Source organism: Siniperca chuatsi, linkage group LG18 (assembly GCF_020085105.1).
Source record: "Siniperca chuatsi isolate FFG_IHB_CAS linkage group LG18, ASM2008510v1, whole genome shotgun sequence".
Classification (NCBI taxonomy): domain Eukaryota; kingdom Metazoa; phylum Chordata; class Actinopteri; order Centrarchiformes; family Sinipercidae; genus Siniperca; species Siniperca chuatsi.
The window spans coordinates 26,331,887-26,344,973 of record NC_058059.1 but is presented as its reverse complement, the minus strand read 5'-3'; the positions used below and the strand labels follow the sequence as shown (position 1 = coordinate 26,344,973).

Sequence of the window (13,087 nt, the reverse complement as noted above, 5' to 3'; positions counted from 1 at the left end):
GATGATGAAACAAGTGTTTAATTGGTCTCACTCCTTCTTTAAACAGAATTAAACAAGCTGCTCAGCTCTGTGCAAACCTGAAAGCCGCTTGTAGCTGCTTGGGGCTTTAATTTGAGGTCAGAACTACTTGCTTCTGTTGACCACAAAAAGGTTTGAACCCGGAATCGTCGCTTGCGGCTATATTTATTTTCCAGGTTCAGTTCATCTTTACAGTAAGGACCTCAGAGTAGAAATACCAATTGTCTTCATCATTTTATTTTATTTTTTATTATGCTCATATTGTTCAATTCTTTGTATCCTTAGTGGCTCATGTATTCTATCAGTACTTTGTGTTTTTTGTAGACCCTAAAGAGAAGGGCTACTACTTAAGTGGTTAAATGGAATATTGGAATATTTCAAAGAGCAACACTATCAACTACCCAAAAATGTAACAACACAAGTTAATTTGGTGTTTTTATTAAAATATTAGAGCTCTGCCATGTGTTCAGTAAATACCTCTCTCCTTTACATAACTGTTTGGGCCAAACTAGTGCTACATCTTAGTAATAATAGTCCCAAACCTGCCTAACAGCAGACTAATCAAAAAATCATCAGCATTTGCTATATATATATATAAACTTTTTAAACCTCCACATCAAAACACTACTGGAAAAAAAGCGGAAGTGAACACGGGATTTCTCTCTTGCCTCTGGACATACTCTCCGTCACCAAGGTAACGCTAGCTTTGTGGAAACCCGAACCTAGCACAAGCGTTAAACGTCAGATGCTAGGAAAACAGTTATAGCTAACTGACTGCAAAGTGTCACATAGTTAACACTCTGTCAAACCTGTTTGAATGTAGTTAATGCTAGTTAAGATAGTTCATGTTAATCATTCAAATTGTCTGTAGCCTGAGCAAACATCATTCATTAGCATGTTTACTGACGACGTCCTGGACTCAATAAGTATTCAGTCTCTGTGGAGGAAATCTCAGCAGTCGGCCCAGGAGTCGGTATGTTTGAGCCACACTGCCAACTTTCGCTCCCAAAGTGCTCTGTTAGCATGAATCTCAATGTACTTGTTGCCTATAGTTGTCGAATGTTTCATGTATTACAGAAACAATGTTGTACCTACGGTAGTTAGCTAGCTGAAACACGTTCAGGTGTTGCTCGGAAATGTCAATACCACAGGGAGATAAAGCGATACCAAGTAAGTTACTTTACACCGCATGAAACAACAGGGATCTGTTCAAGAGAACAACCTGTAGCTTTAGACCAAGACCGCTTGAATACGAGATAGTAAATGCATTAATTTGACTTGCATTAATACTTATAAACAACATATTTGTTCAAGGATAATACAAACAATTTTATACAACTGAAGCACTCACCTAAAACATTTTTAAACTTCTTTTTAAATGATGATATATGTGGCCACTCTAAACGCAAAGCATCATCATTGCACCTGCTTAACTCAAAATTGTGATTGCAGTTACTATATGACTGATGTGCATCCCTAAATAGAAGGGCCCTTATTTGCTGGTATTTCAGAGAGGCTGTCAGACCAGATTGGTGCACAGTGCTGAGGCAGAGGTCCAGACTGTGTCGGCTACCATCAGCTGTACCCAGACAGAGCCACAGTACCAGGTGACACAACAGCTCTTCCAACAAAACCACGACGAGCCGGAGCCGCCCGGCCTGAAGGACTTCCTGCAGCGGGTTGAGGACACAGTCATCAGAGAGTTGGTCAGAAATGCCAGGAGTCATGCCTTCGATGGCTTCCAGGTGAACTGGGAAGATCACAGTCAGCTGGTAAGGAGAACCAATGAATCAAACAAAAATGGTGTTTTCTGCTTTCTTAGGCAGGTGACAGCTTTGTAAGCCAAAAGAGAATCTGAAAGTCTGTAGTTGTTCCTGATGACTCGATGGTCAAACATTTTGGAGCAGTTTTTGGGTTGACACTGTTCTTTCATGTTTGCAGGTTTCATGCCTCCATTGCTTTCAACATCCCAGCGCTCAAGAGAGAGGTCTTCATGTAACCAGTGTGTCCTGGAGTTGTACAGGTTCAGTTATTGCCTGTGCCTACGGTCGGTATGTTAGTGTTTCACTTAATGTGAATACATATACATTTTATGTAATCAAACCTGAAACTCTGCTAAGGATGTCCGCAATGTTTTTCACCTCACTTTGGTCTTAGTTTTCAAATAATTGAAAACATAAACAAAGAAAGTACGTCATCATGTGGTTCAGATGTGTGATTGTGTGTTTTTGGTGCGCAGGATTGACGATGGAGACTGGAGCACGGAGAGGTCGTGTGTTTGTACGTGGAACCTGGACCGTCGAGGCCTGAACCCCAAACAAGCTGATCTGGTCATAGATGTTCCCACTGCAGTGACCGCTCTGTGCTGCCACCCCAGCGAGCCTGCCCTCATCGCAGGTACTCTGCCAGTCTGATAGCAGACTTTCTGCATGCTCACAGAGTCTGAATCAGGTCAACTCACATACAAATATCTCATCTAAATGTCAAGTATTAAAGCACGTTGTTCCGCGGGCGACCTGAGGAAAAGAGGAGATTTTATTTGTCAGTGGCTTACATTGCAAGATATTCTGTACCGGCTGAGACCCGATGTAAACTTCCTGTAATCTGAGCCGGGCTCTCGATTAATCCAAAGCAGAATGGCACACAACACAGCTGGACTTCCTTCATTCAGTTCCTGGTATAGTAATTTATTCACAGTGTCAGATAGCTAATGCTGAATTCATGCAGTGTCAGCAGAATGGGAGGAATGAAAAACCTACCGTTATTCTGACTTTGGAGCATTTCTTGTATTATTCCAAGATGGTTAGCCCTATTGCTAGCCTTGTACTCATACCAGATAAATAACCTAAAGCAGCTGTTTTTATTATTACATATTTGTAGTGGTAGTGTAACAAACAGCATATAATTGGCTGTATTGACTGTATTAGTGTTAATTAGAACTAAACTAATAAATCACTGATATTAGCATAGTGCAAATATATCGGTGTAAGTCGATAAGTAACAAGAATTTGCAGTACAGACGTGACAAAGTTTATTTCTGTAAAATGTCCTGCTTAGTACATATCTTTAAGAAACAGATTGAAGTGATCTCTGTCAAATGTCATCAGTGTTTGTGTATGTGATTATGGAAAAAATGACTATCCTGATTTATCATTGTCAGATTTTCTTCGCCTCAGAAATCCTGTGTTGGTTGGCTTTAGTGCTGATAATGGATTTAATTTGAGGTAACCGCCATCAGTGGAGGCTTTGCGGCCATTTTGCCAATGGTTTGTTGAGACTGAGATATCGTAGCTGTCAGAAACTCTCAGCTCAGAATTACAAGGAGGCTGATGTGGCGTTTTCCCACTCTGCTATAATCTGTTGGACGTTTTTAAAGCTACCTACAATCAATCTAAACATTCTTTTAAAGAAAAAAAAAGCAGAGTCTTAAATTAGTTTTTCTAAAGCAAGCTGCTGGCCTAGATTTCTGACACGCACCATGTAACTGCAATACTCTGGGTTTTTAAAGGAGTACTCCAGTAATATAGTAATAACTTCCATTAAGTTGGGGCACATCCTCACTTTTAGTACTAAGTAAGACCTAGGCAATGGTGATGAGCAACTTCTTCTGTTTTTGGATCAAACTCCAAAAACACTGGATCCTGCATTTCCCATAATTGCATCTTTCAATCGATCCTCCCTAAACTACACCTCCAGTTTGTAACGCAGTCTCTCTGTTATAAATGTGTAGTCTCGCAGCCCAAGCTGAGAACGCTGACATCACTGTGACATCGTCAGGGTTTTCTCAGACTTGACAAAGCTCCTCCAGAGTCAGAGAAGACATTAAACAAATGTTTTTACAAGCTGAGTAGGACTAGCCGTGTATAGTATATCGATCTTCATGAGAAAATCAGTGGAGTGCCCCTTTAAAAAAGACTCCGAGCCATGCAGATGTCCTGCACAACCGACCTTTTTAAAGTTGTCCACTGACGTATGTCGATCGCATAGTTTTTGAGTAGAGCTCAGTGTAAACCGTGTGCGTGCTGCTGTGGCTGCAGGGGGTCTGTACAGCGGCGAGGTGGTGATCTGGGACACCAGTCGGACTCGGGACCCTGTGTTGGTTCAAACTGGGATGTCAGTAGACAGCCACAGAGAGCCTGTTTATGAGGTGAGTTGGCACAATCTGTTTGACTTTCTGTTGAAACTCTACTATTATCCAATCAGCATGGTCCACTACTGACAGGACTCTAGTTGATGCCATAGTTGAGCTATTTGGTGCCAGTGGAGAGGGTTAGTGTCCTCTGATGCACTCTGTTTTGAGAGGCTTTAGCACAGTTGCAAGAATAAAGTGGAACAAAATGTCAGCCCCAGTCCAAAGCTACTGGTATTAACCGTTGTGGAAGAAAACTATCTTTACTTAAGCCTTACGTATTTCTCCATGCTGCATGCATGCTCATCATGTCTCTGACCTCTGTCCTGAAGGTAGACAATTTCTATCCTCTGACCAACACACAAGTCTGTTTCACAAGGCAAAAGGTGAATTGATTTCCAGGCTTTCCTGGAATAGACAGGTCACACTTCCGTGTTACCTAGGTTGCTACTGCAGTGACAAAAGAGCAAAAGGTGGAAAGCGGCTGAGATGCTTCCATGTGAGTTAAGGTGCGAGTCCTCGCAGGGCTCTCCTCACAATGGAACAAAAGGTTTCACTCTGTTCATCAGTGTGAAACAGTTTGTCTCAGCGCAGAGCTTAATGTCCCGCAGAAAAGACAAAATAGAACTAAAAGTATTAGGTAATACATTTTCTTCTACACCTTCACAAATCTAGATCTAGAAAATCTAGATTTGATACTGAGGAGTCTCTGCAGAAAAGAAGAATAAAGAACTTTACTGCAACACTTCAACAAGATCAACTGAACGAGCCGTACTGTAATGTAAACTAACTACTTGATTTATTAGTCTGATTGGTGGATTAAAAGACACCCTGTGTGTGTGTGTGTGTGTGTGTGTGTGTGTGTGCGTGCGCGAATGTGCAGGTTGCCTGGGTGCCCCTGCAGAAGAAAGGGGAGTTTGGGGTGCTGAGTGCCAGTTCAGGAGGAAGGGTGCTGCTGTGGACGGTGGACTCGGACCAGGGCGGGTTTGTTCTGAACGCTGCCTACGCCTTAGTCCGACAGCAGGTTCCCCACAGCAGCAGCAGCAGCTTCAAGGTGAGCCTCAGGATGGCAAGAAAACACGGAAACCAAACTGGACCGTGTCACAATAAATCAGAGATGAGACCACCGTACTGTATCACAGCCTAAACGAGTCCAGATTTAATCTCATAGTTGTTATCATTAAAATCAAAAGGTAAAGAATTAAACAAAATAATCAGAAGTGATTTGGCCATCAGCATTCAGGATCAGTCACTGTTTTACTTACAGAAATTTCAAGTGTGGAGGTTTTGATGACAAATGACTGGAAATTCAGGAACGTGGGCTTAGTGAAGTGATGCTCCAAGGAACAAAAAGCCAGTGAGTTCAGCTATGTATTGTGGCACTATTTAAATACTGTCACATTTCATTTTAGATTTTTAATTTTCTTTTTTAGCCACGGCTCTAGGAATGTCAATGTCATTTTGTCTGTCCACCTCTTCGGTCCAGACTGAAATATTGAAACTATTGGATGGATTGTCATGAAATGTGGTTCAGACATTCATGTTCCCCTTGCAGGATGAATCCTACTGAATTTGGTGATCCTCTGCTGTGCCTTTTTTGAAGATTATGTCGATGTTGGATGCCCACTTTAAGTGCTAGGAGATTGTGGAGTGAAGGATGTCTGGGATGATGGTGTTGAACGCTGAGCTGAAGTCCACAAACAGGATCCTTGCATGTGTAAGGAGAAGCTGTAGCTTCTCTTGGCCACTCTGATCTCCTTTGTCTGTGTTCATGGTGTCGTACAGGATTCTGTCCCCACTTTTGTAGGCCTCCTCCTTGGCCTGGAGTTTAGCTGTAAACCAGGGTTTGTTGTTGTTGTGTGCAGAAAGTTTTAGTCGGCACACATGTGTCCTCTCAAAAGCTGATATAAGACATCAGTGAGTTCATCCAGGTCTGTGGCTGCAGCCTCAAAAACACCCCCGTCAGTGCAGTCAAGGCAGGCCTGTACTTCCAGCTTTGCCCCGTTGGTTCATCTCCTCAGTCTTGACTGCAGGCTTAGCAGATTTTAGTTTCTGCCTGGATGTCAGGAGACGATGAACCAGCCGTGATCAGAGTCATATCACTGCACGGCGGACAGAGCAACAGGCGTCCCTTTCAGATGGTGTAGCAATGGTCCAGTGTTTTTATCTCTGGAACACTTATTGTGCTGTCTGTGTATTGGCAGCTCGTGGTTGAGGTTTGCTCTGTTAAAGCCCCCCAAAGAATGTTTTTGCTCGTGGAAGTTATTTGGTCAGCCAGGTGTTGTAACGCCTGACTATCACAGGCCTGAGGTGGGATGTAAAGTGCTCTGTTGAGGAGAAGCAGTTCATCCATTTTGTTGGCCAGAGAGCAGATGTTCGCCAGATGTTTTGACGGGCGCGTGACAAACGCAACCTAAAAATAAGTTGTCATTTTACTCAACAGCACAGATATGAACGACTGGAAATAAAGTTCACACAAGCCCTAAAACAATAAAATAAGTCAATTTTCTGTCATTTTCAAATGATTCCCACACTGTTCCTGTGTGCTGTAGTGTGGGTACAGAGGTAAAAACATGTCGTTTTGTGTCGCCCGTAGGCCCGAGGCAGCAGCGCTGTGGGTGTCACTTCCCTGGCTCTGTCTCCCTGGGACTCTGACACCTTCTTGGTGGGCTCTGAGGGCGGCCTGCTGCTCAGATGCTCCTTCTCCTCCCAGACGGCAGCTACAGTGACCTCTGAAGGCCAGAGTGTGGCACTCAGAGCCCCGGCGGTCTTCTCGTTCAGGCCTCGAAGCGGCCCTGTCCACTCCATACACTGCTCCCCTTTCCACAGGTCACAGCTCCGCTCACCGACCAAACACACGACCGTTACAGAAGTGACCAGCAGCATTTTACAGGTGAGTCAACAGTGACTTTGTCCTCAATTGTGTCTCGTGTTGTCTGCAGGAACCTCTTTGTGAGTGCAGGGACTGATGGTCTGGCCCACCTCCACTCTCTGCTGCAGGCCAACCCGCTGCTCTCTCTCAGAGTGTCAGACTCCTACGTGTTTCAGGTGCAATGGTCTCCAACCAGACCGCTGGTTTTTGCTGCAGCCACCGGACAAGGTACAGCATCAAAGCTTTGTATGGGTGGTATGAATAATCGTTAAAATGAAATGCTTCATTTCCTACTGCCATGTTTTTATAGTACATTTGTGGGTTCAAAGCTGGATTTACACATCCCTTATCAGATTCAGATCAGAAAGCAGGCTGGTTCTCAATGATAAAACTGGAGTTGGAGCCATATATCAGCCCATCCATTTGTCCATCACATACAGTTTATCTCAAAGGTCACTCATCAGATCTTGATGAAACCTTAGACTGACAGGTCATTAATCTGTATCGATATATACAATATCAGCTTGATGTGCTGTGTCACATAAATGAAACAACAGTTCTTGAGGGTGTAAGACAGACGAACCCTTATTGACTCTCACGCACTGCCTCTTTCTCCAAGGTGAGGTGCAGATCTTCGACCTGGGCCGCAGGTCCCTGAGGCCAGCAGCCACCATCGAGCAGGGAGGTGTGGGCCAAGCTGCAACTTGTTTGGCCTTCAACTGTCAGAACCCTCACCTCTTGGCAGTGGGGAAAACAGATGGGACAGTGGGCGTTTGGCAGCTGAGCGCCAATATTACTGAGCAGATCCCCAGAGAGAGCGACCAGCTGGAGCAGATAGCCAATCAGGTGGCAGAATGAGAAAAAACAGTTGAAGACTGCGGCATGGGACTGATTTGTGAACTGTGTTTTGTAAAAAAAAACCCCAAACAATTAAATTGTGGAAGTGAAATAAAAACAACCGAATAGAGGTTTCCAGTTCTAACCAGTAGCGTTTATTAAAGCACACTGCAGTTGTTAAGGTGTTGTTACAACATTATTGTTACTATTAGGTTCTTAAATTCATTGAAAGCACAAGCTAAAACGGTCACATTCAAATGCAGACAGATCCACTATGCTATCATGAGAAGCACAAAGAGTTAAGGGTAGAGCAAGATAAAGAGATAGTACAGATAGTTATTAGTGAGTATTCCTAGTGCCACAATCATGCAGTTTCAGCCGTGTGTTCATATTGAAGTGTGTGTGTGTGTGGGGGAAAACGCGTCCCGATTGGTCACTGGTGGGCGAGGGATCAGTTGACAAAGAGCGAGCGTGTGAATTCGACAAAGTCGAAAGCTGATGGCAGCTCGCGGCCCTTGCTGTCGAGGTAGGGCTTCATGTGTGAGAGGCAGTAGTCTGCCTGCTCCTTGGTCAGGTTCTGAAAGGGAGAAGGAGACAGTTAGACCTCCACGAAGACCTGACACTAAAACTGAATCCACAGAGTGAGCAGGGAACTCATCTGACCTGGTAGAGCTCTTCTTTAGTGACGTAGGGTTTGTTCTCGGTGCTGAGCGCTCGGAAGGCGCTCTCTATCTCCTCGCTGGACTTGACGTTCTCTGTCTCGCGGCTGATCATGAACGCCATGTACTCCTGCAACGACACGTTGCCATCCCTGCAGACACAGATTCCTCAGTTAGGCAGCACTTTATATCCCTATCAATGTAATTTCCTGAACATGCGACAGACCTGTTGGGATCCACAGTGTCAAGTATGGCCTCGAACTCAGGATCAGGTTCGCCTTCTTCCACCATGGGCAGGTCGTAGCCCAGCGAGCGTAGACACGACTTAAACTCCTGGTGGTTCAGACGGCCAGACTTCTCCTTGTCGAAGTGCCTGCAGATAAATAGGTGTAGATGAGGACGTGACTTTGTCACACTAGACACAGAAATATGTCATGATGAAGTCAGGTCGAAGCCACTTACTTGAACATCATGCTGAACTCCTTCAGAGCCTCCTCTGTCACTCCGGTGGTGTTCCTGGAAGAGGAAGAGGAAGAGGGACGAACATGAAGTCAAAGCTGCATCAACTGCTCCCTGATCTCACAACACAAACTTTAAACACTTCACAGCTTTCTTACATTTGGCAACAGTGTACCTAAAGTGTCTGAATTCCAGATCAACTCAGTGACATGAAGTAACTTTTTCACAATGTGTTGGCGTGTACCTGGCCTGTATCTGTTGCTCCAGGTTGTGCTGCATCCTCATTCCCAGTTGGTCCAGCTGGTCCCACTGCTGGGCCAGGCCCACAGTACTGTGCTCTGTGTACTTGTTGTCCAAGATCAGCGCTTCCTCCATAGCTGCGCCCAGGTCTTCAATCTTCTTCAGCTGGCTGCGCATGGCCCGGATCTCCTGGTGCTTACGCTGCACGCACACACACCAACAAAACGTGCCACATGATGTCCACCCTAGACCTCAGCTAGCAAAAGGTCTTGGTCTTTGACTACTTGTCCAGTGGGAATGACTTGCTTGTGATACACTTGAGTCCCGGTAACTGTGATGCTCATCTCTAACAGCAGAAGTGTTAACATGTAATGAGCTGCAACACTGAGGGATAGTTACCTTGGTGGCCTCCAGCTGTGACTCCAGGGTACCAGACTCTTCCACCATACACGACCTTACACCAACAGAAACGGATATTAGAAAGGAAGCAGCGCAGTCCGGTAAATTAATGCACCTGACACACACTGTTATTAGGAAGACATACATTCTCTACTGCATCAGTATTCCCACAGAAACCTCGAACCTATGAACTATAATTTAATTAAGTGTTTGGAGGTGCCAACAATCTACTGGCAACCCCAAACCATGCACGGTTAGGGCTACTACACACAGGACTGGAAACTGCAGCAGGTCATGAATATAAAAGTCAATTTTCTGTTTCACAAGATGAATGGTGCACCTTTAAGTCATTGCGCAGATACAAACACTCATAACACATTAAAAAAAGAAAAATTGATATTAACCCATCCAGAAGATATGTCCTGAGTAGCACAGTAATCCCAAGCACCAGCGAGGAAGCAGCCAAGAGGAAGGAGAGGGAAAGAGAGAGAAACAAATACACGTTAACATGAGGCAACAACACAGCGCTCACTGCAAACAACCCTGAAGATATAACACGCTAAACACCAGTGTGCACAGTGTTTGATGCCTTGGCTTTGAAAATGGAGATATGTTCGAATGTGACGTTTGTGCAAGAGAGCAAACACTTCACTAGTAAGCATGCTTTGTGCTGAGCTTATTCAGTGGCTTCACAGAAAGACAAACACAGCAGAAAGCACCATCACATACAGTACCTGTGTCACAGCCTAGTGGGACAACAGCAGTGTGTTAAACATTGTGTGTGCAGCGGAGACATTTTCATCTTTAAAACACAACATTCCACCTGGGATGAAATGTTGATGTTTAACTACATGACAGAAGAGCGGACATCTGTGTGAGACTGTAAAACCTTCGGCCCGGGTTTCTAAAGGCTCAGCTGGAAGAACACATCCTCTACCTCGTCTCCTGCAGCCACTGGTGGAATGCGTTGGCGTGCTGCGCAAACTCTTGACGCAACTTGTCGTTCTCCTCCTGCCTCCTCTGCTCCTTCTGCAGCTCCAGCTCTCGCTCCTACACTCACATTTGCAGACAGAGCAAAACACACACCAGCAAGGTCAACTGCACTGAACACTAAAACAAATAATGACAACCTGGCTACTACTGGATACTTAGGGCTCATAAAAGGAAAAAAACGAATGTTGCTGCGTTTTTATTTTCATCTTTACCTGCCTCATTTCATTAATCCTTACAGTTACGCGATCAGTGTGTTGGTTTAATTTCAGGTGTCCGATATTAAACATCCTTGTTATGGTTACTTTGATTGATGGCCGAACTGAACTAACAAATAAAAAGACAGATGTGGATGAAAGCTCCATGAAATGATAATAAGTGGACCTTGAATGAACAAAACACTTTAAACTGCGTAGCCTGTGTATTTGATTATATGTAAGGTCTGGAATTGAAGAGATCATTTCAGATAACTGGTGGCTTAGCAGCTTTGCAGGCGTGCTTTTCTAATATTATTGTGGATATCCAGATTTGATCATTTTTCTAAAAGTATATTTTCTGCACTTCTTGTCAGGATGTTACGCTTTAACAAAGCTCAATAAAAGGAGAGACGCAGAAAATGAGGACTGATGATAAATCTTATTAACGAACTTCTAGCAGCTGGAGTAAAATAATACTTAGTTTAGCAGGTGGGAAAAAAGAAACCAGATGGATCTACGCACAGAGATTTAGAAACCTGGGATTTGACTGAGTGAAGCCTTTTCCCTCAGCTGTCCTGTGGACACAGAGGACAGAGACTCCACTCAGATCACTGTTTATCACAGTCAGAGTTGACTGAACACAGGAGGCGCTGTGCAGATTTCCAATTTGGCAAAAAAACTGAGCGCCGATATCTGTTGTCAGTACTGGCAGAGACTTTGAGTTTAGGTATCAGAATGAGTTATTAGGAGGGAAAACGTCAGCTCGGTGCAGCCCTGAAGAGAACTCCTGCAGGACTAAAACATGCTGAAGCACAGGTATGTTGGCTAGAGGCAGAAAGATGAATATGGCTCACGGGAGAAGGTGAATGAAAATATCAGTGGGTTGTATCTGTGAATAAGAATGTGTGTGTGAATATATATATATATAATCTTTGATGTGGAGACCTTGATGATCTTCTGCAGGTTCCTCCAGGTCTCCTCCAGGGCCTCCATGGTGAACCAGGTGTAGGGGTTGGACACCACCTGGTAGCTCTTGATCTGCTGGTCCAACTCGGCCAGCTGGTTGAAGTCGGCCTGAGCTGAGCTCAGTGAGGAGCGGAAGGCCTCGTGGGCTTCACGCAGCGCCCGGATCTCCTCCAGAGAGTTGCACCTCACTGGGTCTGTCAGATCCTCCTCTGCATTCTCAAACCAGCTGTTGAAGGCTGACGCCTTCTTGGCGAATGTCAGGAACAAGTCCTCAACCTGGGGAGGATGTGGAGAAGATATGATCCTTAAAACAAGTCCAATTTACTGATATTACCTTAGGTTTGTTAAAATGCATTGCTTCAACTGTATTTATGCTTTGATTTTGGACAATATAATTTCAGAGGTTTTATTATTTTTGGAGGAGTGCTCAAAAACAACCCCTTCACCGCAGGATGCTTTTTTGGCCTCTTTACCTTTCTGAAGTGCTCTTGAGCTTCCAGAAGCTTCTTCTTGCGAGCGGCTGAGTTGGACAGCAGCTGGTTCCAGCGTTTCATCAAGGCAGCGTGACGGGCTTCGATTGCTTTTGATTGGACGTGCTTGGCGGCCAGCAGCTGGTCCTTGAGAGCCGTAATGTTGGTGATGCCCTCCTGCTGGAAGGCCTGGAGACCGGCATCAAACGTCTCCTGCAGACAGACACAGAAGAACAGACGTTGTCAACGGAAAGAGTGACATGGTACAGAGGAAATGTAAAATCCTGTTTCAGCGGACGGAGTACCTGCTTGGTGAGCAGAGTCTGCACAGAGGACAGGTCTCTGCCATAGTCATCGGTCTTCAGGCTGTTCTCTTTCTCACCTAAACACAAAGTACATCCACAGGTTCAGAAATGATGGAGATAAAGCCAGACTCAAGTCCACACAAACCGGTCTGGCCTAGACTGTACACAGACACACTTAGGTCAGGCTTCCCAAACAATTAGTGAAGGACTAGTTTGGGGGAAATACACGTATTTGCTTTCTTTCCAAAAGTAAGATGAGAAAATGGTTATCAATCTCATGTCTGTGTGTTCAGTACAGAGCTGGAGTCAGGACCTGGTTAGCTTAGCTTAGCATAAAGACTGGAAGCAGGGGGAAACAGTTAGCCTGTCTCTCTCAAAAGATATGTTAATTAGTGAGTTTTAGAGATGTTTGTAGACATATCATATCTCTTGTTTAATACATACTCAAACAGGAATTTAAAGATGACAAGGATGTAATGCGCTGTAACTATTTTTTGACGAATAACAGTTTATTCATCCGCTATGTACTTCTGTGCAGTAGAGACG

The 13,087-nt window shown here is 44.5% G+C and overlaps 2 protein-coding genes across 5 annotated transcripts in view; one reads left to right on the top strand and one right to left on the bottom strand.

Annotated features, from left to right (window-relative positions):
• Window positions 1-730: 730 nt before the first annotated feature.
• dync2i2 (dynein 2 intermediate chain 2) lies at window positions 731-8,001 on the top strand. Its single transcript, XM_044173289.1, has 9 exons — window positions 731-991; window positions 1,530-1,790; window positions 1,960-2,069; window positions 2,258-2,415; window positions 4,056-4,165; window positions 5,031-5,201; window positions 6,744-6,976; window positions 7,090-7,247; window positions 7,639-8,001. Exons 1-9 carry the CDS (start codon window positions 914-916, stop codon window positions 7,875-7,877), a joined length of 1,518 nt encoding a protein of 505 aa, XP_044029224.1. The 5' UTR covers window positions 731-913; the 3' UTR covers window positions 7,878-8,001.
• sptan1 (spectrin alpha, non-erythrocytic 1) overlaps window positions 7,989-13,087 on the bottom strand; it is a 39,694-nt gene continuing 34,595 nt past the window's right edge. For 3 of the 4 annotated variants that reach the window (XM_044173285.1, XM_044173286.1, XM_044173288.1), the window contains 11 exons: window positions 12,542-12,618; window positions 12,240-12,449; window positions 11,746-12,042; window positions 10,551-10,663; window positions 10,018-10,035; window positions 9,614-9,668; window positions 9,219-9,415; window positions 8,978-9,031; window positions 8,742-8,888; window positions 8,520-8,667; window positions 7,989-8,433 (listed from right to left, as the gene is read on the bottom strand). In XM_044173285.1, the coding sequence (XP_044029220.1) occupies window positions 8,308-8,433; window positions 8,520-8,667; window positions 8,742-8,888; window positions 8,978-9,031; window positions 9,219-9,415; window positions 9,614-9,668; window positions 10,018-10,035; window positions 10,551-10,663; window positions 11,746-12,042; window positions 12,240-12,449; window positions 12,542-12,618 (1,442 nt within the window). In that variant the 3' untranslated portion in view covers window positions 7,989-8,307. The remainder of the gene's footprint in view (window positions 8,434-8,519; window positions 8,668-8,741; window positions 8,889-8,977; window positions 9,032-9,218; window positions 9,416-9,613; window positions 9,669-10,017; window positions 10,036-10,550; window positions 10,664-11,745; window positions 12,043-12,239; window positions 12,450-12,541; window positions 12,619-13,087) is intronic. The other variant, XM_044173287.1, reaches the window with a different exon arrangement.

Excerpts from the sequence above, each read along its gene's own strand:
- dync2i2 (XM_044173289.1), top strand. The coding sequence starts at position 914 with ATGTTTACTGACGACGTCCTGGACTCAATAAGTATTCAGTCTCTGTGG. Across the intron at positions 2,070-2,257 it reads ATTGCCTGTGCCTACGGTCG|GATTGACGATGGAGACTGGA; the intron begins GTATGTTAGTGT and ends TTTGGTGCGCAG. Across the intron at positions 6,977-7,089 it reads CACTGCTCCCCTTTCCACAG|GAACCTCTTTGTGAGTGCAG; the intron begins GTCACAGCTCCG and ends TGTTGTCTGCAG.